Source organism: Amborella trichopoda, chromosome 4 (assembly GCF_054954075.1).
Source record: "Amborella trichopoda isolate Santa Cruz 75 chromosome 4, AtrichopodaSantaCruz75HAP2 v2.0, whole genome shotgun sequence".
NCBI lineage: Eukaryota > Viridiplantae > Streptophyta > Magnoliopsida > Amborellales > Amborellaceae > Amborella > Amborella trichopoda.
The window spans coordinates 18,067,688-18,094,068 of NC_142339.1; the positions used below are offsets into that span (position 1 = coordinate 18,067,688).

Consider the following 26,381-nt stretch of genomic DNA (forward strand, 5'->3'; position numbering starts at 1 on the left):
CCAACTGCTCGTATTGGCAAGCGAACCATGCATGGAAGGCCATTAACAGCACCAAGCGTGAGACCAGGCACGGGAAGCATTTTGTGCCTCCAGCTGTTGCTAAGGTTTATGAATTGGATTACCATAGAGACTGGAAGAGGCTTAGCGTACCCTGCTCCATAGCGGTGGATCTTGCTGGTATCCAATACCTCTCCCTTGAGGGTGAGAGCAGGTCGCTTTTTGATGACCTTTGTTCCATCTTCCCTTGGACCAAAGGTCGTGCAGTTCTGGGTTATGAAGGTCGTCCAGTTCAAGACCTCAATGTGTTGATAGGGAGTCAGCCTCATTCTGCTCTCTCTGCTAAACCTAATAGTGGTAAGAAGACTACGGCTGCTACTAATACATGTTATTAGATAGATTCATTTCTGATCTTACACATATCCTGTATTCCTTATTAGACAAAGTAAATAAGTATGATACATAAACCATATGTACACGATTCATATCAAGATCAATATTAAGTATTAGATATGATCAAACAAGTATTCACAACTACAAAAATTCTGAAGTAAGCATTCACAACAATAGAAGTCCTGCGGTAAGCATTCACAACAACAGAAGTCCTGCAGTAAGCATTCACAACAACTGAAGCCCTGCAGTAAGCATTCACAACAACAGAAGTCTTGCAGTAAGCATTCACAACAATAGAACTCTTGTAGTAAGCATTCCAACAACGGAAGTCCTGCAGTAAACCACCAAAGTCTTGCAACAAGCATTTACAACAACAGAAGTCCTGCAGTAGAAGCACTAACCTTGGGTCCAAGGTTAAATCTAGCTCACACACGCACACAGTCCTAACGCGCTTTGGGACTTTTGATAGGCACTAGCCTTGCAAGATACGACCCTCTTATATGCATATCTGGCGAGAGAGCATTACACTACCAAAAGGGTCCCAGTGAGTAGCGCCTCACATAATTTTAGGGGTGCGACCTCCCAAATACAATCCATTCCTTACTCTCATCCTATCATAAAGAGTAAGGATAAATCAAAGCTGTCGACACAAATATCTCAACGGATCATAACAGAGGCATGCCTCCATGCGCTCATATCATATCTTAGCATGTTGCTATGCACACATATCTCATCAGAAGCATGTTGTCATGTACACATATTTCATCAGAAGCATGTTGTCATGCACACATATAGTATCAGAAGCATGTTGTCATGCACACATATCTCATCAGAAGCATGTTGCCATGCACACATATCTTATTACTATGCACATAAATTCAAAATACATTATTGTAGCAATTATAGGCCATATATCAATGTAGTAGATATCATAAAACAATAATATCGTGTTTTCAAAATATCTTTGAAATTATTAACATAAATTCTTATGAAGCAATTTGTAACAATCACTTGCACATAATACTTGCCTACGTAACTATTTTCTCTCCTCTCTTATTTTTCCCTTACTTCTCTCTCTCTCTCTCTTGGGGTAGGTCAAGGAAAGAGCCCCCTACCCATAACATGAATAGAACTCAAGATGTGTTGTGACGCCTGCTACCTTGAATATCTATGTTTTGAGCCTATTCGTAAATATTCAGGGTAGATCTACGGGGAAGGGATCTCTACTTGTGGTAGAAATGGAACTTAAGATATCATGTTATAGTACTTACCACTTTGATCACCTATGCCTTGAGTCAATTCTTAAAAAGATGATGTACATCTTTACTTTCCTCTTTATTGTTTTTGGGGAGAGAATTTGGGAGTGTTAATGATCTTGTAGGTGGGGGTACTTTACGTATCCTAGGCAAATTTTGTAGAAGTTTTAAGAAGAAATTTAGAAGAAAGTACAAAAAGATCTGCTTTGATTATGGATTAAGCGTCGATTTTGCATCTTAAATAAATTTATCTGATGTCCTAGAATTATAATTTTTCCAAGCCCTAGACCTCCCTTATCTTAACCCTGAAAGCTTGAGAGAAATAAGCAAAAAATGAAATATACTCCATTTCGGAGATTGAATGTCTAAATGGGGGCAAATTTAGGAATAAAAGGAATATGACAGTGGTAATTTTGTTTTTTTGGGTAATTCAATGCGGAAGACAGGTCCCCACCCGTTTTTTCAATATATTAGAGAGAGTTACATTTTGAAGGTGTTAATTGGGGATATCAACTGGGGATATCAACAATAGGAATGGATACCACGATGTGATAATTGGATGTTGGGATGCTACCACCACGACCCCAACCCCTTTCCTTGAAAAAATGGTACTTGAATGTATAAAAGAACTATATTTCTATTTGGGACTTTTTAAATGTTCGAGATTTTTTCGGTAATTTTCGTTTTCGATAGCCCTAGTAGTGCGATTTACTAAACTGGTCGTGCTAGAGTGGGATGATACTTCACGGCATTCATAAAACCAAAAGATTCGGATAAGGATACAATTTCTGAAAGGACAATGGTAGTTAGTCGTCTTGAAAACAAGGAAAAACCTTGTACACATGAAGTAAGCTGCACCTCAAAAATTCTACAAAAGAAAGTGATCTGCATTGGAGAATCCATGAATTGATCATCTTGACCTCAAGATGAATGAGCATGAAGTAAAAGGGAATTTCAATTCCAAAAAATATCGCATCGGATAACAAGTTATATGGACCATCCATTCTCAAAATTTTCAAATGTTTATTGATCTGTACCTTTGTTTTAATTTTGAATTTTATAGTCGAGAGATAAAAATAGGTTTCCAAACCATCATAACATTTCGAATACCGGAACATCTCTAATTAAATTTTAGAGGTGTGCCTTACTTCTAAAATACAAGGAGACAATCTTATATAAACCTCAACCAACAAATAATAGGTCCCTTTGGATTAGACATTTCTCTATTTTCCTATTTGGGAACTAATGATAAACAGTAATCATGATATTAAAGTGCAGAGTATTAGATAGAATTGAGTGTATCCAATGTCCGTTCCTTTTGGCAGATGGTGATGGTCTTGACAAACACTCACCTGGGTACCATTTATTTTCAGCCATTGGAATTTATATTCCATTGGCTTGTTTATGGACAATGCTCATGCCCATAGAGGAGCTCATCCTCACCTGGTAGAGTAATACCACGTTGTCATTTACTGCACACACTCTCTTTCTCTTCCGCACCCCTCCCAAACACACACACATAATGTCAGATTTCAACCCATTAGCCAAGGAATAATCATGGGACACTTGGATACAACCTAACTTCACATCTCTACTAAGAAAACAACACTTTCTGCATTCTCATCTCACATGCCGGTTGACCTCAGTTTGGGAGAATCATCAGAGTTTTGACAATTAAATGAATTATAAACTTGGCTAGAGCAACCAATTGTGTATTGGCTGAGGTTTTGATGATCCCCAACAGCCATCATTTGGAAAATCTTAGCAAACGCCAGGTTCTGCACTGAGTCCTGTCTGTCACTTGTTACTACATCTGACTCCCCGTGATCAAAGCACGACTCATCATTCTCCAACATCCGAACCACCTGCGTTTTCACTTTGATCTGTTCACTCAGTAATGGTATTGGATAGCATTTGCCTATGGTGTATGGTCCATGGTATACACAATGGGCATCCACTATCCATTACTGATAATGGACAGTGGGGATGCACTGTAGTTCTGAATAATAGACAGTCATCTGAACCATGACCTACTATTGATCCGGGGCAGTGAATGTTCTATGGTAAACCATGTGCCCTACACTATCAATGTATGATATGCCCAAGTTATTAAAAGTCCCGAGTAATTATCTTAGCTGAGAATTCATGAAAAGATCTTTGTAAGGTGGGTTGGGAATCTTCGAAACATAAATAGAACAATAGCAGAAAGGTAGGAAAGATATGTCAAATTTAAAAGAAAGGAAAACAAAAAGAATATCTTCCCTACTCTTTAATACAAATTCTTTATTTATGAAGTAAAAAACTTTTTATAGTTTAAACATTGTAAATTTGAAACTGAAATTCCGTTATGCTAATAAATGCATTATTTTTTCCCACCGAATCATTCTTGTTCCAGATTTTCAGAAAAATGAAAATACTTTGTAACTTTTGTTCTCACCTGCCCCATCCTTGGTCTTCTTCTAGCTGACAGTTGCAGGCATGCAGCAGCAACCTCCATTACACACAGCATCTCCTCTCTGTCAAAGCTGCTTCCTAGCCTTGGATCTGCCAAAACTTCAAAATTCCTCTCTGATATAACGCGATCCAGTAGAGGTCGTGCCTGTCATATAAATTAGAAACGACTCGTGTTGAGTCCTGGACATACTTAAACCAATGGTCTGACCATTTATTGCCACTTTTTTTAGTGCTCCTATGGTCTGACTGTTTATTTTCATTTTCCTAGTTTTCCAATGGTTTGATCACGTGAACTTCATTTTTGTCAGTATCACTCGAGAATTGTCATTTCTCACTCAAATAAGAATTTTATCAGCACACTAGATGGGTCACATTGTACAGAATCTACCATTTGAAAGATGCAAACTGGGAACTTACATTGAAAAGGAGAAACATCGAAAAGTCATAAGTGTGGTAACAGTAGTACAATCAAATAGTTGTTTGCTAATCTTTTTGATAATCTGATCCTTGGAGATCTTGGATTGTCAATGTTTCCAAAACCTACTTGTGCCGTTTCTTGGGATTAATATTTAATAAGTTGTAGCAGTTGGCTGGCATGAGAATAACTAGATTTAGCACAGGAATCGATTTGCAATACATTCCAGCATAAGATCTAATGTTGATCACAATGCAGCAATAACTCAAACCAACATTGGTAATGAATGCTTTGCTCCTACTGTTTTTGCTTTTGGTAGCCGGTAGTATCTTTCCACTCAGCTAATATTATGCAGCACAGCACTAGTCATCATGTAGAAGAAAAGCTTGTGTTGCCAGAGCGATTGCATTGAGGTGGACTGTCCTTTCAATCATGAGAATGTCTCTTCAAGTATCTTGCCAACTTTTGCAGTTAAATGCTATGAAACAAGACCTATGCCATAACCTAATCTATATGTTAAAATAATGAAACAAAATACTTTTTGGCTTACAAAATTCAATATTGTAGCTTACACAGTGTTCATACCTCATCTTCTAGGGGCTAGTTTTGCATTATATTTATATAGGAAAAGTATAGATCAAGACCATTTACCTTTGGTACTAGGTGATCACAAGTAATCTTGACCATTGGATGTGAAATTAGGTGGCTGCATTTATTCCATTGACCAAGCTCAAAGTTTAAAAGGAATTTCTCAAACTTTGTGACACACCTAAGCTATTGGATTTCACATCAGATGGTTATAAGTAATTATGACCTCCTTATACCAAAGGTTAATGATCTCATTATATAAAATCCAATTTATATATTGCATTTAGCATATTTCTTTGGATATACTTATATATAGCATTTGGCATATATATTTGTATTTATTTATGTAAAGGGCAACCATGCCGCCTCAAAAGAAAATCTGAGATCTCCACTCTCAAAATTTTGTGCAAACTATGGAAAACCTTAGTATTAAAGAAGTCTTACATAATAAGGTCCAGCGAAATTGGAATTCCCAGATAATCAATTTATGATGGCTAGATCTCAACTAAAAACCTTAAATGAAATAAAACAGATTCTAATAAGAGTAAAAATTAACTAGAAGCATAAAAAATAGAAAAATAACAAAATTATTATAGTGAGTTAGTAACTCTGCCATGGCTAGTCCCAAGTTGGTCATGTCGGTCCCATGCCTGGATAAAAGAGGAAGGCTATGTTAGATAGGCAACTAGCATAAAACTTTGCCACATCTTTTCATGAATTCTGAGCCTATGTTATATGATCATGCTAGGATATTCCCTGAGAGAGAACTTTTTAAGGAGGGAACTTAAATAGTAATGTTTGGAAAAGATAGTAGAGGATATGAAAGACTACATAGGAGATATGGTTTTGGGGAAAGAAATGAGATGGGTGATGCTATTTTGGATTTCGCTACGGCTTACGACCTAGCAATAACAACACCTACTTTAAAAAGCGAGATAAACATTTAATAATCTACAAAAGTGCATCATTTAAAAGCAAGATAGACTTCTTTTTAGTTAAGAAGGTAAATCGACCATCATCTAAAGACTGCAACGTTATACTAAGAGAGAGTTTGACCACACAACATGAGCTCATGGTTATGGATGTTTGCATAAAAAGATGGAAGAGAATGAATGAAATTAATAGGTATCCAAGAACAAGGTGATGGAATTTAAAAAGAAAGAAAATAGACTTATTTATGAATAAATTGGTAAAAGAAGGAAAATGAAATTTTGAACATGAAATTAATGTTTTGTGGAATGAGATGGCTGATTTTATTAAGAAAGTAGCGAAAGAATTCTTAGGGGAATCTAGAGGAAAAGAAAATTTTCGATCAAGAAACTTGGTGGGGGAGTGATGAAGTTCAAAAGGCAATTGGAAAAACGATCACGTTATAAAAGTTGGCAATGTAATGAAAATGATCAAAACTTAGAAGAATATAAAAATGCTAAAAAAAAAATACTACGAAAGTGGAAGGCTAAACTTTAGGCATATGATGATCTATACAATAATCTAGAGACGAGAGGAGGTGAAAATGATGCTTTCAAACTAGAAAAAATGAGAGAGGACATGTAAGGATCTAGATCATATTAAATACATTAAAAGTGAGGATCAGAGGGTCTTAATGAAGGATGACGAGGTCAACAAAAGGTGGCAAATTTATTTTCAAAAATTGTTAAATGATGAACACCATGAGAGCACAGCTTTAGGAGGAACCTTCAACAGAAATGGGATGGGAGGTAATAGATACAATTGATTGGAAATCAGATGTAAAAGAAGCTTTGATAAAAATGAAGTTAGGAAAGGCTTCAAGACCAGATGGCATCCTGATATAGGTTTGGAAGTGTATAAGAGAGATTGGTATATATTTGGGTTCACCAAGTTGCTCAACAAGATGCTGAGAATAAAAAAAATACCAAACTAATCGAGAAAAAGTATTGTAGTAACTATTTACAAGAACAAAGAAGACATACAAAACTATAAGAAATATCAAGGGATAAAAATTATGAGCCACACTATGAAGCTGTGGAGAGAGTGATTGAGTACCGATTAAGACATGAAACAAGTCTCTCAGAAAATTAGTTCAGATTCATACCAAGGAGGTAAACAATTGAGGCTATTTCTTACTTAAGCAACTGATTAAGATTTTTAGAGAGAAGGGAAGAGACCTCCACATGGTCTTTATTGGAAAAGAAATCGGTCTCTAGAGGATATATTGACATGGTGAGAGATATGTATAAGAGAGTATTATCCAGTGTGAGAGCAACTAGTGGAGAGACAAGTGAGCTTTCAATGATTATAGACTACATCAAGGGAGGCCATATCTCTTTGTTTCGGCTATGGACAAGTTAACTAGGTATCTACATAATAGGATACCATAGTGTATGTTCCTCGTAGATGACATAGATTGATGACACTATAGGCAGCATCAAGGCAAAGTTAACACTTCAGAGGGGTACTCTAGAATCTAAAGGTTTTAAAATTAGCAGGGCTAAGAGAGAATATATAGAATGCAGATTTAGTAATAATAAGAGTAGAAACGAAGAAGTAGTTCAGATTGATGAAAGAGATTATTTTCGATGTCTTGGGTAGTTAATCTAGGAGAATGGATAGATGAGGAAGATGTCGTGCATAGAATTAGAGCTGGGTAGGCGAAGCGAAGTTGTGCATCTAGAGTTTTATGTGATCACCAAATATAGCAATGAAACTGAAGGGGAGTTCTATAGGATGGCTGTAAGACCAGCTATGCTTTATGGGATGGAAAATCATGGAATGTTGGGCAGTCAAGAAAAAACTTATCCATAGGATGAGTGTCACTGAGATGAGGATGTTAAAATAGATGAGTAGCAAGATAAGAAAGGATAGTATTAAGATTGAATACATTCGAGGGAACTTAGGGGTGCTCCAATAGGCGAAAATATGAGAGAAAGTAGACTTATGTGGGACAGGATTGCGCAGCGTAGACCTAATACAATATCAAGAAGGAGTGATTTGGTTCAACTAAAAGGCTCTAAAAGGGCAAACGGAAGGCTCAAAAGGACATGGATGGAAGTAGTGAGAAGAGGTATGGTGATTTATGGCCTGACTGAGAGTATGGTCATTGATAGAGCAAAATGTCAAAACATGATTCATATAGCCGAACTCAAATAGTTGGGACAAGCCTCGAATGATGATAATGAGTATAGTAAGTTTGTGACTGCACTCATCTTTATATTTGACAATTCATCTAATTCTATATGAATTATCAATAAACAAAAACTCGTCTGATTATACATCTAATGACTATAGCTGACAAGCCCATGTTAAATGGGATTGAGATCCCAATCAAGGAAAAATTCCCAAGGAGGATCAACTCTAAGAATGTGAAACCAGGCTTCTGGTGCAAGAGCCTCCCCTAGGAAAGGTACTCCCCGTAAAGATGGTAATACAATTAAGAACTATTTAGGTGGAACTAATATTGCCTCCATCATGTGATGTGCACAAAGAAAATAGTTAAACCAACATCATACTGCAACAACATTTGTGGCCAAACAAACTCATCTAATGATGTGGACATTGCTCAATATTTCAGCTAGCATTTTAAAACTTAGAGATATGGATTGGGAATTGTAGATCCAGACTAAGAATCGGTCAGGACCGAAACTGGTTCAGGGAAGGTATGGGCCTTGGCCAAGTTCTCCCCCTTAAACCCCCCCCTCCCCCCCCCCCCTTCATAGTATTTTTTCTTTTTTTCTTAAGCTTGTATAATGTTTTCTTAGGTCTCCTTAAATCCCCATACTATAAACCCCTCTTTTGAATTTTATCTTTTTATGTTTTTAATATGGTTATGGATTGCCTACTCAGAACGATGTCGACCGATCTGAATCGCAAATCCAGTGATCCAAGACAGATATGTGGGTGGACAATTGACCGTGCCTATCCTAGTAATAAAACATTGGTTCCAGCTTAGCACTTGGCTTGAAAACCACCTCCTGCTTCTTGATATGCAAATAATTAAGAGAATATCCCATCAATATAAAGTAAGAAATCGTACATCTCTAAGGCTCTAGACAATTGACTCATTCAAAGTTATCAACCTAGGATCTCATGTAGTAGACCGAAAACGTTTTTGACAAGAAGTTGGGACTAATATATATGTACGAAAAGGTTTTTATAAGGTGTCAACCTTATACTATTGAAGTAAGGTGCACCTCAAAAATGACTTGGAAAAGGTTGTTGCAATGCTGGGAAACCCTCAAATTGATCATCTTGACCTTGAGATGTATTGATCTAGGAAAAAAATATTTCAAGTCATAAAAATATTGCATCTTGTAATGCATTATCTGGACTGTCCATTTTCAAAAAATTTAACTGGTTATAGATCTGCTCAATCTTCACCATTTTGGAACTTTAAAATTTCATAATTTTCATATTTTGGGTGACAATAGACTTTCATGCCATCGCAAGGCTTACTGGTACCAAAACTACATCATTCAGCATAGTTTTGAGGTGTCCCTTACTTTGATTGTTTAAGGTTAATTCCTTGTACAAACCTCATCCTGTATCTAATTTACATTGATCATCCTTGAGATGAGCATTTGTTGGTGTCGAAACAGATTGTGGCAACCTGAACTCATGAGATGCCTAAGCTGCAAGGGTACCAACCAAAAACCTATAAGGATTGGGTCATGAAACTAGTCACTGTCGTTAGATGAGAGCTTAAGTTAACTTAAAGAGGACCATCAACTAGGAATGGCGTTGAGGTTGTGGTGGTAGCACTACTTGAGCCTCAGCTACCGGTTTAGGTTTCCATTCCCACTGATGCATTCAAAAACCGCTAATTATTTCTAAAAACGGTAGGGACCTATATTCCCCACTGATTTACCCAAAAAAAAGAAAAGAGGAGCATCAATTGACTCCAAATATACAGGTCAACCTCTAGAAAACCACAATTCCAGAAGCCTAAAATCATGTCACCATATTTTTTTATTCTGAAAAAATCACTGAATGATCCATTAATACTTGAGTGAGAATATCGTTAATGCATCACCTATGACAATATAATACATCAACATAAACCTAAAAGTATAACGGTCTCTAGCATCAGATTGCTTGAAACATAGAGAGGGCGGAGCGCTGTTTAAACACCGCATCGCAACACAGAGAATTAGAGTCTCTAAAACCAAGATGATGAGCCTGTTTCAGACCGCATATAACCTTTCCCAATCAAAAAAATAAACCACAAACCAGGGAGATAGTTAAATGGGGGTTGCCTAGAGTTCTCCTGAAGGCTACAAACCATAGGCTAAATAGGTTTCATTTGACATAGGCAACAAAGAGTAGAATACACATCATGCGCTTGGCAACTAGAGCAAATGTTTTGTCAATCAACGACATACACTTGAATATCATCTTTGACAACAAGGTGCATCTTGTGGCCACTGCAAGATGTAAATTTTTAAATCTTATATATCCATTTTCAACCAGTGAGTGTCTTGCTAATTGGCAGAGGGACCACATACATCACAGATGTGATTTTTCTTGAGACACTGAATTTATCTTGTAGAGAAAGACTCAAACATCCATACTAACTCTCCATATAGGTAGAGGCTTCTGAAATTGCAGATGATTACAGAAGAATGACCAAAAAATGAACTAAAAAGAAAGTGAGAGGGTAGCATCAAAACAGGAAAACAAAATCTAAACTTAACTGGAGTATTTGAGCTTGATGGCAGTGAGATTATGATCTAAATGGAAGATTCAATGTCCTCATCTGAATGGTCTGAAGTGAGCGGCCTCCTGGGATACAAAAGGATGCTCGAACCCATTAGTGTCGTGAGATTCTTTTGGTATAAACTCGTAGAGAAACAGAGTTAGGTGTAGTCTGAACTTATTCAACAGAAGGGCACAAAATGAAATATGTCTAAGCGGACTCATCTAGATACTCATCATTTGTAGGGAGAAACATGTCCAGATACTCCAAACTTTCTGGTTTCATAACAACTTCTCAACACCAGCATAAGGAAAACACTTTTGACGGTTGGCAGTTTATTTGTTTCTTTTATATCCTGGCAGCCAAATAAAGCAGATACTCCCAAGGACATGCCAATGCGAAAGTTAGTTTCTTCCAATCATGACACTAAACAAGAAAGATGTTAGACAGAACAGAGAAGGCGTCATATTAGCTAGAGAAACCTTATCACAAACAACCTTGTGGGAAGGATTAGCAGGCTTACGCGAACATATGCATGTGGGAGTGTATACTTAAGGTGAATACCTCTTATTCCACAGAACTATCAACACTAGATACCATGAAACAGTGCCATTGTCGAAAGCACAAACTGTTGATAGGATGGAATATCAACCCAAGATGGTTCTCTGAACCCTTCCAAATGATCTGACAATTAGAACACACATAAATCTTGCATGAAAGAAGCAGAGGCAGCTTCTCAACATGGGTAAAGAAGAAGATAAGAGCTATTGATGGCATCCCACAGGATAAGCCCTTATTGTTAATGCAAAAATGGTCAACCCCACTCATTGGCTTTCCCACATAGAGAACAGATATACAGGAAGTGGAGTCCCTTGTGTGAAGTCCTGAAGATGATAGTTCATGAGGGGTTTGTAGAGGTTTGCCACTTTCCAGCAAATGAAAGGATAAATCTCTAGGGGGATGCTTAAAGATTAATTTATTCTGATGAGGGATTTCTTCATTCTTTTACAATAATAGTTTTAGAAATCCTAAAACTTTCCTTTCAAGTTTTTACTATCTGCACTCCATTCACATTCACGCAACGTCATTAGCTTGCATATGTGAGGCACTAGTATGATATACAAATGAATATCTTGATTATATTTTTGAGATGTCACTTTACTGCATCAAATTTACCTCCGAAACTCCAGCCTACATGTGAGCATGCCTTTGAATACATATAAATATACATCTACTCTTGAGCTATGCATCCTATTGAAGATGCCTTTCTATTCGTTCAACTTGTATGTAATACCTAATTAGGCTTCTATCAATATATATATATATATATATATATATATATATATATATAAAGCATTGCCAAAAGACTATCAGATTTAATAGTAAATTCAATTACAATCAGCAACGTAAAACAGACAACCATAGAATGCATATAACTGCAAACATGAAAGATGAAAAAATTCTTACCCATTCCACAAGGCTTTCATTGCCAGGAGTTCGGGATGTATCAATTGGCTTCCTTCCTGTTAGAAGTTCTAATAACAAGACACCAAATGCATAGACATCTGATTTCTCTGTCAGCTTTCCAGTTAATGCATAATCTGGGGCGAGGTACCTAATATTTGGTTAGTGTTAGGTCAACCTCAAATCTCAAGCATAAGTAGATGTAAGCTTGGCCAAAAATACAAAATGAATATAGGGCAACAATTTCACATGGAGAAATGCACCTTGATGGGAAGAGATAATAAGCCAAAAAGGATGGGAAAAAAGTAATATGGTATTGAAAAACTTGCCCAAAGAAAGAAAAAGAAAAAAAAGTGAATCTAAACTAGTGGACAGCAATATCTAGCTTTGTGCATCCCCTCTAACGATACAAAAAAAGGGTAACAAACTCCAGCATATGAGACCAAGCTTCTATGTTTACCCTATTGAGGAGCGCATTACCAACTCCAAGTTTTGAACTACTGTATATGTTATTATAAATGCACTACGAATTGTCACTGAGATCTTGCTATCCAATTTTTTTGGCCTCTTAATGATGATCATTTCTGTGACGTACCCTGTACTACGTATAAATTTCTCTACAACCAGGTATGTAAGAGATCAACAGATCAAAGCTGGAATAGTTTCAACTTGAAGTGGGTTTGCTCTCATAACTCGCACATGGTTCCATGAGCATCCCTCCTTGCTTTTGATTTTGCTTAACCTAATTGGAGTTCATTCCTCAAATTCCATGGATTTCAACTCGGTCATTGTAGATAATGTGATCATTTTCCCTCTCATGATGAAGAGAGTTATGAACTTCCATAGTATAGGATTCCAACATGAATCACGAAAGCGGTGGAAACACAAAAAGATAAACATATTGGATAGAAATCGCATACCCCTTTCCAAATCCGATTCTTCTTGTGTGGATGATGTGATGCTGCCCTTCATTTTTTCATATCTCCTCCAGTTCAAGAGTTTAATGTACGCATCCGAAGGCCGACTCCCGATTATTAGAACAGGCAATATTCTATACGCAGTGCAAATCATGACCTTTCGATAGAAGGCCCGAGAGCTCTTAGATCACCTACGATTTTTTATTCTAGGGCTTAGAGAGAGAAAAACCTAGTAGAGGGAGGAGAGATTTAGGTTTTAGAGAGAGAAAATATTTTGAAAGTACACCTCATGAAGTTCTATCTGTTTCTCTTTCTTACAAACTTTTATATAGAAAATATCCCATAGGGGAATATTATTCAAAAGGGAGTTTATCTTACTTCTTTTTTTATAATATTCCCTTAAATGAAGCTTTTCTTTAATTGAAAATCACATATCACATAGGATTCCCTCACTTTTTCTTTCTACCACTAACAAGTTTAATAATTCTATCAACATCCTCTTCTTTATTAACCACTAAGCATGTAGAAAATTTCAAGGAAGTTCTTACACCTACATGGAGAGGACTCCAAATCCAATATCTCCTAATCGTCCCACTGTCGGTGCACAAAAATGATATCAAATCCCACTATGATCATCTAGTGATATATAGCCACACAAGAACTATGCCATATTTCGTCCGGAAATGCGTCGTGAGACTTTGAGCAATGCATCTCTACAGAGAGAACCACATTAAGATTCCATCAAACTAACGTGGAACACCGCTTTTCTTTATTAAAAAATGCTCCAGCCTGCCCTAGACTCACTTGGCCACACCAGATTGAGTATGTCTACTAATCCCTTGTGAGATACTTTATGCTTAGGAGACTATTCAACCCCTTCGTGTACTCCCACTTCATGCATCTAATAAAACATTGTTCTTATGCATGCTAAGAAATTCAAATATAAAAATATTATATCATATAATAATAGCTTTTCAAAAACATTTTGCAAAAGAACACCCAACATAAAAACTTCAAGTCACTGGTCAATTGATGAGCATCTTATTAGAGTACACTTATATCTCTAGGTAACAATCACAGTGTGGTGTCAATGATTTTTCCCTAGCCTTACAATTATTCTGTTTTGACTTGATTGCTTTCTTAGCCCTAGCCCCAACTCGACCGAATCATTCATGACCATAAGAGAGCATGTTAAAGTAACGACATTAAATCTCCATGTTTTAATAAATGTCACAGGGTCAATAAGGGTACTCAAGGACACGATGTGGCTGACTATATCTCCCAAGGTGTAATAGCTAATATGGATCATCTTATACATATCTACCACTATGGTAATAGTAGTCTCTCACCGAGCACGTGTGGTATGAGTCACACGCCACGGGGTAAATAAACAATATTTGGATCTAGGTCAGATTTACACCATGCAAATCTTAGTTCAGTCGCAACCATTCCTTCCATCACATCCCACGCGCCCCGAGGTTGTACACAAGCAACAAACTTGAACATCCCCGATGCTCACACCTAGCTATCTTACAAGCCACATGATCCAGTGGGACGATATACTTCAAATAGATCATGTCAATTCCTAACTATAAAATCTCATCCGATCTCATATCGAAGCAATTCACACCTTGTGTGTGTATCATCGTCCAATGTCCTAGACATTGAGGTTGGTCAATGTCATGTGAAAGAGCAGACCAAGCCTGCCAATGATATATCTAACAATGAACAAGCATCTTAGTTCATAAGTATGAATTGCAATAAAAAACTGTCATGAATAAATAGCACCAAAACTTGCACATGAATGGTAAATAAAATAAAAAAAAATGTATTGAAAGAGTCAGACAGTAGTGATGGTACAGAAATTAGTTAGGGACTCCTAGATGCCAATCCCTTGACACAAGCCCTTGTACTTCTCTCAAGCTAAAGGCTGTCATGGGATGCTAGTGGGTTACATGTCAAAGGTTGTCTCTCTTCTCTCGTTGACACCTCACATATGGTGATGTCCAATCTCTACATGCTATGTCTTACTATGATACTTATGATTCTTTGAGAAAGCTTGTGCCACCATGTTACCACTAAAAACATGCTAACAAGCTTTCCAACACTCACTATAATCCCTAGCTTTGCAGGTTCCTCATAAGCCATAAGTTTTCCCACAATGCTACACAAATCAATCCATATACTTTGTTTCCATATTAGACATCCAATTGTGTCATATAATTTGTTATACCAAGAAATCACTCCCACTATTGTAGCGGAGATATTTTCTGATGTCAACTATTAATAATCCAGATCAACCAATACGTAGCCTAGAATACCGTTATTGAGTATCTAGATAAGAGAGACAAACTTAAAGTTTACAAGAGGAACTGCATAAGGGAAAAATGATCATTAAATCTGTCTTTTATTTATTTTTTGAGTCATTTTATTCACCTAAGGGCATAAGTAAACGTACTAAAACATAATGAACCTAGTAGCTTGGAGCTAGGGTTTAGAAAAGAAGATAGAGAAGATCCAAAATTAGAGAAAGATGAAAAAACTAGAGATAAAAGAATGAGTATTGATTGTTGTAGGCTTTTGAATAAAGTCCATAACAAGATGCTTCAGTATGCTTGAGTACATCTCTTTTATCACAAAACCCTAAAAAAGACTTAATTCTGACCATCCATCTAAGCTAATCATGAGTAGTTATTATCATAGGCTTTAAGTGAATAAAAAAACATAAAAGACTCTAAAATTGCTACTTATGCTCTAAGTGAATAAATGACACTATTTCTGAGGTGAAATGATACTATTTTTACCACCAAGAAAAATATCACAATGTAGTTCACAACGTCAATTAAGTGAACCCCTTTTGCATACTCCGTTCTCCTTGATGGAATCTTTATCTCTTGGTCTATTGAGGCAATCCAATTGCCCGTAACAAAATATCTCAGTGTTTCCTACTAGGAAAACCGTTTCATTCTCATCAATGGAGATGCTGGTTAGACTTTTCCTCCTTAATCTCAAGATTTCCGAAGAACTCTACTGCATGTACTCCTATGAGACTCACGAAACTATGGTGATTCCCGCCCATTATCCTTAATGACCATGGCAACTCTCCCATTATCATCCTCTAGTGGAGGAATCTCTTCATGGTTATCTATTTGAGATCTTAGTCATCTAAGACCTCCTAATTCTTAAGAACTTCAGCTCAATGAAGTCCACATTGCAGGATTCAACATTTTTCAGGTCACCCTCTTCAGACATATAACCCAAGACATACCCATCGGAGTTCTTAAAACATCTACTTAGAGTTTATACTATGGACCACTTGTTTAGATCATTTCCAAATGGGTTGACAAGAATAACATACACCCAATAACCCGACAATGGTACATATGAGATTTCTGATTGGTCCATAACTCTTCACGGGGTTTTAAGATTCAAATATCAAAGGCACACTTTTCGAGATACACATAGTAGTTAATATAGCACCTCCTAGAAGCTGACATATATATATATACTTGTAGTATCTACATCACTGCGTCCAATAGGATACGAGTCTTTCTCTTGCAACACCATATTGTTTCAAGACATCGTTTCCTACTTAAGAATCCCATTATCCTAAGAGAATTGTCCTAGATAATTCATATATGTATCCGCGCCCCTTTTCAGTTTAGAGAATCATAATTGTCTTTCCTGACTTGTTCTCAATCTCCAACTCAAATCTATTCAAGCAGTAAGGTGCCTCTACTTCAAGTGAGATTAAGTATACTCATTGATGGCGCAAGTATTGATAATGGGATTTATCATAGGGCCTCAATCCAAGGGACAAAAACAAAATAAAATATAACTTCTTATAGGTTCTTACGATCTTTGTACCTTAAAAAGGGGTTTTCAAGCGGATATTACCATTAAACAATGTTTTGGAATGGCTAGGTTCACTATTTGGTCAACAATCCATCTATGAGAAAACCTATCAAAAACTAGTAATCATACATACATTTTACCAAGAACACTATCCCCTTGAAAAATAAAATAAATGTCCGGTAGAAGGGGGTCTAGATAACTAAAAATAAGCTCCTCCGCATCCCAGAAGCATAGAGTATATAATGGAGCAACATGGTCCAATCTGGAACATATGATGATCTAGACGACCCTATACACACTACACCTTTAGCGATGTTGTTCCCCATGCAATGCTCATGCCGCCACTAGAACAAGGAATGCAAAACTAATATGTCAACCTCCCATGCTATGTTTTGATGCTCCCAATTCCACAATCCAACTAACGGAAAGTGAAACAAGCATCTTGCACCCCGTGCATACACTAGCATAGATAGAGAAGTAAACGGTTCATGCCACCTTCAACTTAGTGCATACATGAGTGAAGTGACTGATCTATCCCGTTATCGTAGTAGGTCAAGGTTGACTTTACACATTAGAGAGCTATGCTTACCTCACCTCCATTCGCTACAAACACCCTCAACCTCCATATCCTCTTTGCTCTTAGGAATGTTGTCACTAGGTTAGCCCTTGGGTTCGCCGCTACCCTTGGGGCCACCCACCTTGGCAAGCAAGTCAGCGCTGCTATCATTCATAGAACAACATGATGCCTCTAACTCGAGATGTTGAGATGAGTGATGCTCCATAAATGCATCATCAATAGCTCCATGTAGTCCCTAGAAATGAGGAAGTGACTGGCACAAACACTATCTGCACCTGCCACTTCAATAATGCCACCATCACTCATGCCACAGATCTCTGTGATTCTTTTCCTCAAATGCTCCATCATGGAGACATTCGACGGCATATCAAATGCCCTTATGTCTAGTTATTGGAAAGCTTTCAGACTCACCTCTCCTGTCATTGTTCATGCCTCTCAGCACAGAGTAGTGTGCACAATGATCATTACTGATCCATATCTGGCAAGTATCCATCTAATGACAGGCCTAGATCGTACACCCTTTCCACAAGGGATTCCATGCTGAAGGTTAGATTTTCCAATACTGTCTTCTCATTAAGCAGGTACTGGGGAAAATACTTATACCAAAAAAGGTTTCGACTGTCTAGACATTTACCCTCTAAGATTGAGGGCAATCCAAACATAAAAATTCCTAGCAGCCTATGTTCGTGAATATAGAAGGAAAATCACAGAACAACATGGATAGACGAGTTTGTTCACACGAGGTTGTCCATTCACAAAACAAATATCATTGTACCTCAAACTTCTGCGAATCTTCAAGAACTTAAAAAAGTCATATTTCCAAAACAACCCAAAGTGAAAATTCCACATAGCTAGATAGGGGCCAAGGCTAATACTTAGCATCAGATCTGATCTGGAGTGCTAGACTCTTGATCCACATCATCAAGGCAGTGATGACATCCCGGATGCAAAATCCCACTAAAAGATGCAAACGCATTGCAGTCCCCAGTCCAATGTGACATGCAGCCAGATTGACAACAAACTACTGACACCGAAAGTGGAGAATAAATAGCACATGACATTCAAAATATGTTTTTAGGCCTAAAACATGGCTTTCAGTGTGCAATAAATAGACATGACCTTGCCGGTTGCATCCGGCTTTCCGAGCTACCCTAAAAACATATAAGATTTTCCGAAAATGGATGTTCGGACGCAAAGTTATGCCCCTCAGAAGTATCAGGCCGCACTGTAACAGTCCGCAGCCAGGCTGCACTGGTAAGTGCCTCCTCGGTGAGACTGCAGCCACACAAAACACTGTGCCGCTACAGCAACACACGAACACATGTGGCCTGAGGGGAAGGAGCTGAAGCCGCACAAAAAACTGGCGAAGCTGCGGCCACACTTTATTGAGTGCACCCTCAGATGGCCACAACTGCACAATAATTTGGCGGCCGTGGCTGCACATGCAGTCGTGTCACCACAGGCAATAGTGTTGAGGCCGCATAGTAACTGGGCGCCCGCGATTGCACAGATAACCATGTGGCCTGAGATGCATACACTGGCCACGCACATTAGTCCCATGTATGCAACACACATGCATACTCCATGTGTGTGCCAACCTCCACAGCGTGCCGACAGTCCACATGGTCTGCGTCTACCCACCAGACCATCTCATGTCCACTATGCAGGACCACCTTGGGTGCACTTCGCATGTGACCTGTGTGTGCAACCGTGTGGCAGCAGCCTACGTATCCACACCTTCGCATGCACCCGCCAATCTATCACGGACCAATGAAGGACCAGCGGCTGTACACATCCCACGTGCACGCGTAGGGTTGTGCGCTTCTATACATACCCACGTGGACGTGCGCGGTGGTCTCTCACAGTGAACCTCTGAGTGACCATGGCAGCCATAGTGTGCCTAGGGCATGTTTTGGCCTGCCCGTGTGTCCCTCGCCCTCGCTGTTCATGCTTTTGCATGTGCAGCGTGTCCTCGAACCACTCCCAACTCCTTCGAGGCCTATGAACATCTGAAAAGCCCCAGAAAAGAAAAATGATTTATTGTATTTTTGCACACCAACTACACCAATTATCAAATCCGAAAGCGGATTTCTATTGTTACTGCTCTGATACCAATGCAAGATTCTACACACGAATCCCAAAAGCAGCAGAAACACAAAAAATTAAACAAATCGGATAAATATCACACACCTTCTTCCAGATCCGATTCTTCCCGTGCGGTTGATGCAATCCTTCTGTTTCTTTTAGTGCATATCTCTTCCAATTCGAGAGTTCGATGCTCGCATCCAAAGGCCAATTACCTATTACTAACCGGTAGTATTTTATACACAGTGCAAATCCTAGCCTTTGATGGAAGGCCTGAGAGTTCTTGGATTACCTATGGGTTTTTATTCTAGAGCTTCTAAAGAGAGGACTAGGAGAGAGGAGAGCTTTAGCTTGTAGAGGGAGAAAATATTTCGAGAGGAATGTACACCTAATGAAGTTCTATCTTTTTCTCTCTCTTTAACAACTTTGATATAGAAAATATCCCATAAGGGACTCTTATCCAAAAGTGAGTTATTTTACCTCTTTTGAATAATATTCACTCAAATAAAGCTTATCCTCAGTTGGAAAACCCACATCATATGGAATTCCCTTACCTTTTCTCTCTACCACTAACAAATTTAGTAATTCTATTCTTCTTTATTAGCCACTATAAATGTAGAAAATTTCAAGTAAGTCCCTGCAACTACAAGGGGCAGACCCCAAATCCAACATATAGATTTCTTTCATTCTATTTTGGAGGCACTTAAAGGAAAAATGACATAAGATAACATGATAAAGGCTTTTGGTTTTGTCAATGAGACGCTCAAGAGAGGTTTTGATTTTGACACTGTAATGATCTCATCACTCATGGATGGCCTCTGCAAGCATGGGAGAATAGATGAGGCAAAGGAACATCTCAAGAGATTGAAGCAAGCAAATGCACCAGCAAATGAAGTTACATATACTGTACTGATTGATGGGCTTTGTAAGGAAGGCCTATCCACTCTAATTCAGGGACTTCGACCAGATAATCTTACCCCACAAGCATAAGTTTCTTGCAAATATTTAATTCTAGAGATCATGGGAGCTTGTTTTTTCTATTTTCTGTGATATTTAGGGGAATATTGGTCTGTTACTAGAAAGGTGTAATATATATAAGCCAAAGTTCCACTTCCATATTTCAAACTCCACTTGTCTTTAACAGAATTTGTTTTCGGTGTTCTAATGTTAATAAAACTTGGGTAAGGAATCCAACTCATTTGAACATATTTAGAGGAATAAAGGAGTTTGTCTTAGACATTATACATATTGACCATGGGTTAATCTGGATGTCTAAAATTTCAGAAGCCAGATTGCTCTGGCCAGCAGTTCTAGCTGCTGACATTTGGCATCCATTGAAGCTCATTCAACACATTTTATCACTAAATATCTATCTTGAACTGTTTTGGGGTTCCGGTTTGAACACGTATGGAATTCCATTCCTTTTTATGTACAATCTTTGGGTCACACTTTTTTGTTTCTCTGTTCGCGCTCAGCAAAAGTCCAGGGCTGCTAATCCCTCTTAACACTAGGCTTGTTTAAATTTCTCATCTTTATCAATACAAGTGATCAACTAGTGTTTCTATTCTTAGCCAATGCACAAACTTGAACTTATTTTTTTCTTATTGGTGCTTTGTTGATGATATTCAAATATTTATTTCTCATCTTTATCAATACAAGTGATCGACTGGTGTTTCTATTCTTAGCCAATGCACAAAATTGAACATATTTTTTTTCTTATTGGTGCTTTGTTGATGAAATTCAAACATTTCTAGAAATTTCAGTTCTACTATAAGCCTCATAGAAGTGCTTTTAACATAGAAGTATTTTCTTGGGCAGTTAAGTGCAACCTGAATAAAAAAAGGCATCATAATCAAGAGAAATGCACCGTTCAGTGATGCTTTAACCTCATATGTATCACATAGAAGTTACAGTGTTTTCTTGTTCTACTTAAATGCAACCGGGAATCAAAGAGGAAGTACTATCAAGACAAATGAATTTGCAAGGGTTGTAAGGAACCTCAAAAATTCTGAAACTGAAATGGGAGCCTGTGTTTCTTCCAGGGAAGTTATATGGAATCAAATATATATCCTTCATGGAGCAAATATTTATGGGGTTATGTGGGTGTATCAATCACGTGTTCCATTGCGGATTCAAAATATGCGAACCTAATGCACGATTACCTGATTGCGTCATGGTTTTGAGTTCAATGTAGCCACTCATTTCCTATAAATCAATTATTTATATCCATAAACAAGATAGTTGGCACCATCTATAAGGGTTCTTGATTTTAGCAAATGGTACAAATGTTCCAATGAAAAGAGATCCAGTGTATAACAAGCTCTGATGGTCATGGGAGGAGATTTTGTTTTAGAAGCCCATAGTAAAAGATTCTTTGAGTTCCAACAAAACAACGATTATGCAAACTGACTGCTGGTTTGGAACCAGAATATGATATTTGAAAGCACATCGTAATATAAAGAAATGGCAAACATGATGGAAAATAATACCTCATGTTCTTTGCAAACACAATGCCTAAACTGGTAAAACATTGGTTAAGATGGAGTAGTCTAGAAAAGAACCTCTCCAAAAATTTCATCTTCTGCCTGGATATCTATTTGAACGTATTAACTATAGGTGCTAGGCGAAAGTGGTGCAAGTAGGAGGAACAATACCATGTAAATGTGAACTTGCAAGGTCATGACTCTAGACAAACACATACTTATTAATAACATGCAGAAGATTCACCTCAGCAGTGATCAATTGCTTAAATATTTGGTCCATTGACTTTTATCCTTAGGCTTCAGGGATCAAGACAATAAAAATTTACTTTTACTTTCCCCTTACTAAATCCTCCAAAGGTTTTAAATGGTGTGAGGTGAAACTCAAGACTCCAAAGTCTACAACCTCTTCCCTTCAATCTGGACCTCTTCTTTCCCTCTCAGTTATTCATATGAGATTCTTTATTTTCTTTGAAGACCCTCCTTTCAAGAGTTGATTATCTTTCCACCTGGAAATGAGTTCTCCATAGAGCTCACTCTATACAATCTTTTCAATTCTTTTATTATGAAATGGGTATCCTTAAGGGCATATTCCCAGGAGGTCACTCTCACTGATCACTTTGATAGACATAGTCTAACATGAGATTTTCACTTTGAGAAAGGCCCTATGGAGTTCATTTCTAATGCCAACAGGATGACGTTCTCTATGACAAAGTCCTGAACATGACCAATGTGGCTCTCCATGGAACATTCTCTTGTTGAAATAAAATCTTAGGTTATAAGAAACTATCTTTGGTGTTCTTCCCTTTATGCCTACGTCATGTGGTGTGGTTTGTCAAAAGCATAACATATATATGCCAGATGAAGTACCTTGTGTCTACCTCTTTGGCTGCACCAACCTCTTTGACTTTCCGCTAGCTTAGCGGAATGTATTGTGTCATTGATAACTTAAATATGTTTTGAAACTCCAGTGCTCCCTCTAGGAGGTCAAATTCTGAAGGTTTGCTCCCTCTGTGATGTCATTATTATATCATCAGAATTGATAACCTTCTTGTTATAAAGACATTTCTTATCCCACATCAAAGAGTCTATTCTTATTGGACAAGTTGACCACCTCCAACTTTATTATGTCAATGTAAATAGTATCAAGAATATCATTGTTTAATTGCGGCTGTCATTCCTACAATATGGGGGGAGAGAATACAAATCCAGATGATATTCAGAATGCCATCTAATGCTCTATTTCTAGGAGAGAACAAAATCAATCACCTAAATCATAGATCTTCTAGATCTAAAACCTTTCCCTAAATTAGCTATGCCAAACACAGTATTAGAAGCATCATTCACTTCATTCCCAGTTAATCGCTTGTGCAAGTGAATTGTAAGTTTGTTCCTTTCTTTAGTAGGGGATATAACTTTCCCCAACTAACCACCATCATTGTCACATTATCACTGAGGTTTAATTTTCAAGTTTTGATTGGGAATAAGGGCAGGATAGGCTAGACAAAAAAAAAAGGGGGAAAACCACATCAGGTTCTCTAATTAGATCTCTTATTGTAAGAGAATGATACAAACAAGTTAACAGATGATCTCACCCAAAAGTTCCAACAAGATGTGTCGTTACATGGCCATATGAGTCAGAAACAAGCTTCGCAAGTCCAAAATCTGAGACCTGTGGAAACACCAGGAATAGTAAACAAATTAAAAGATTAAATTTTCAGAAGGGGAATGTGAAGAAAGCATGAACGACATTACCCTTGCATTGAAGTTACAATCCAGCAAAATATTTGAAGACTTGATATCACAATGAATTATCTGAGGGTGACCTGATTTGAATGAAGCAAAAAAAGACTCTTGTTAAATAGAAGATATATCAACAAGTATCACGAACAACAAAAGCATATTGTAATAATGCAAAGTAAAAAAGCAATATACAGTCTTCATGGAGGTAGGCCAATCCACGAGCAGCGCCAATGGCGACCTTGACTCTGGTAACCCACTTTATGCCCTCCCCACCCATACCTGAATTAATTGACAGACATTAGCTTCATAAACTTCCCCAGAAAGTAAGTTATGGACATAATATCCCTCTCTGTCTCATTGGATTGGATCAAAAGTTCACAGATCACAGTTCAGGCTAAGGTTACTTTGCTATTCTAAATTGCTACAAAATTTCAGAAAGGATTTCGAGATCAAATCATATTGTGAAAATTAAACGCCATTCTCTGTCATTCAACAAAACGCTCCTCTGTCATTCAACAAACCGCTCCAAGAACAAGAGAGAGAGAGAGAGAGACGATTTCTTAATTCTTATCATGGTTTGAATAAAAGCAAAGCTGATAATCAAAGTTCAAATCAATCTAACTGGTGTAATATCCATAGATATTGGTTCTTACGATTTCTACACCAAGTTTTTTGTTTTACTTAACCCAAGATATTGGGTTCTTGAATTCCTTTCCATTGCACAATCCAGGATCTCAGAATAGATAGAGAGAGAGTAGAAAAGAGGATTAGTGCATGCCATGAAGGTGGTTGTGTAGTGTGCCATTGGGGACGTACTCATACACAAGCAGCCTCTGCTCCCCTACAATGCAATACCCCAACAAAGCCACCAAATTCCTGTGGTGTACTCGGCTTATCACCTCCACCTCTGCCTGAAACTGCCTCTCCGCCTGCCTGCTATTCTCCATTGGCTTCAGCATCTTCACTGCAACTACTTGTCCATCCACAAGCGTCCCTTTGTACACAAGCCCAAACCCACCTTCTCCTATCAAATTTTCCCTTGAAAACCAGTTGGTTGCCACTGCTAACTCTTCATACCCGAATTGTGCCCGGCCTCCCATGCTTCTCCAACCCCAATTATCCGTGGCAGGAGGAAAAGAATGGGAACTATCACCTGAAATAACTGCCGTTAAAGTAAATCACAGGGACTGAACTTGTTTTAAGTGCATTTGCACATGGAGTTTCTAAGTGATTTCAATTCTACAAAAAATATAATATTTCAATTCTTTTGAAAATTGCAATCACTTTTCGTTTTCTCTTTCCTGAAGAGGATCCACTTCTCCATGCATGAATTTGAGGCCCCTTGACTCATGCAAAGTGTCATAAATTTTCAGGCAGTTGGGGTTAGTTGCATTACCTCAAATATAAATCTTTTATGCTTTTCTTTGATCCGATTTTGAGAAATTTTAAGTCCTGAAGCAGAGCATACCAGGTTTGGAAGCATTCGGTGACACACTGAACTGCTTCTTCTTGTTGTTTCGCCTCTTATTATTTAAGGACCAGACAATTAGAAGAAAACAGAAGAGGGCAAGAAAGGCAGCAATTGCACCAACAATGGCAAGCAAAGCCCTTGGAGGAGAAGACTGTGGCAGTGGAGCTCTAATGGCGGACAGACGCGAGTGGGGTGGCTCAGCGATGTGAGGTTGTGTACGGGAGGGACCGGGCGGTGCATGGGCGTACCTGGGCTTTGAACGGGAAGAGCTCGTTGGTGTACTGGAGGACCTCGGTAATGTATGTGAAGAGATGGGTTGTGCATGGGCAGAGCCGGTGAGAGAGCGAGTGGGAGCCGGTGTACGAATTACAAGAGGAGGTGGTGTGGGCCAAGGTGCATTTTCCGGCAGGGGATGAACGGATACCGGCGACAGAGGGTCGGATTCGGGCGAGTGGAGCGGCGCTAGCATATTAAGAGAGAGAAGTAACACAAATGCGCATTGAAGAAGAGGCTTGCCGACACTTTTGAAGAGAATTGTGGCTATTGGGTTTGATTCTTAAGCACTTCTCTTCCTGCAAAAAGGCGAAAAGAGGCCTTATCTCTATGGAATGGGTCCTCTCTTCCTCTTCTTCGCACTCTTCTTGTTGGATTTCATTGAAAATTTCAGTGGAAAGTTAAGACACCCTCCTTGGACAAGTCATGAGACTTTATAGTACACATATCACTGTTATTGTCGTTCAATTTTGCTTTTGTTTTCTTTTTTTTCCTTCCCCCTTCTTTATCTTCTTCTTGGTGGAGTACAATTGCCAAAATATCCGCAATCTAAGTGTGAAGTAGGCCAAAATAACAGTTGATACATTAAAGAAAATGATGGCAAATGATTCCTGGTGAGAAAACAGGGGAGGCACATGGTTAGAGAAAGAGAGAGAGAGGGCCCATTGCCACCATCAAAAAGCCAAGTGAAATGATAGCCACTGTAACTTCTTACCCTTTTCTCAAAGCAAAGCAAGTTGTA

General features: G+C 38.2%; 1 protein-coding gene across 14 annotated transcripts; it reads right to left on the reverse strand.

Annotated features, from left to right (window-relative positions):
* Positions 1 to 484: 484 nt before the first annotated feature.
* On the reverse strand, positions 485 to 26,061 carry LOC18423338 (proline-rich receptor-like protein kinase PERK1). Of its 14 annotated transcripts, none has more exons than XR_016053307.1 (8): positions 25,364 to 26,061; positions 24,712 to 25,057; positions 24,088 to 24,174; positions 23,908 to 23,978; positions 23,748 to 23,824; positions 12,242 to 12,389; positions 4,084 to 4,245; positions 485 to 1,001 (listed from the first exon to the last, which is right to left on the reverse strand). XR_016053307.1 is itself a non-coding variant. In XM_088863797.1 (8 exons), the coding sequence occupies exons 1-8, from the start codon at positions 25,833 to 25,835 to the stop codon at positions 957 to 959; spliced, it is 1,437 nt and encodes a 478-aa protein (XP_088719923.1). In that variant the 5' UTR covers positions 25,836 to 26,061; the 3' UTR covers positions 485 to 956. The 14 variants fall into 14 exon arrangements, 9 of the variants coding, with proteins under 9 accessions (XP_088719923.1, XP_020528410.1, XP_088719925.1 ...); XM_088863797.1 differs by having other exon boundaries at positions 24,674 to 25,048; XM_020672751.2 differs by having other exon boundaries at positions 24,674 to 25,057.
* Positions 26,062 to 26,381: the final 320 nt, after the last annotated feature.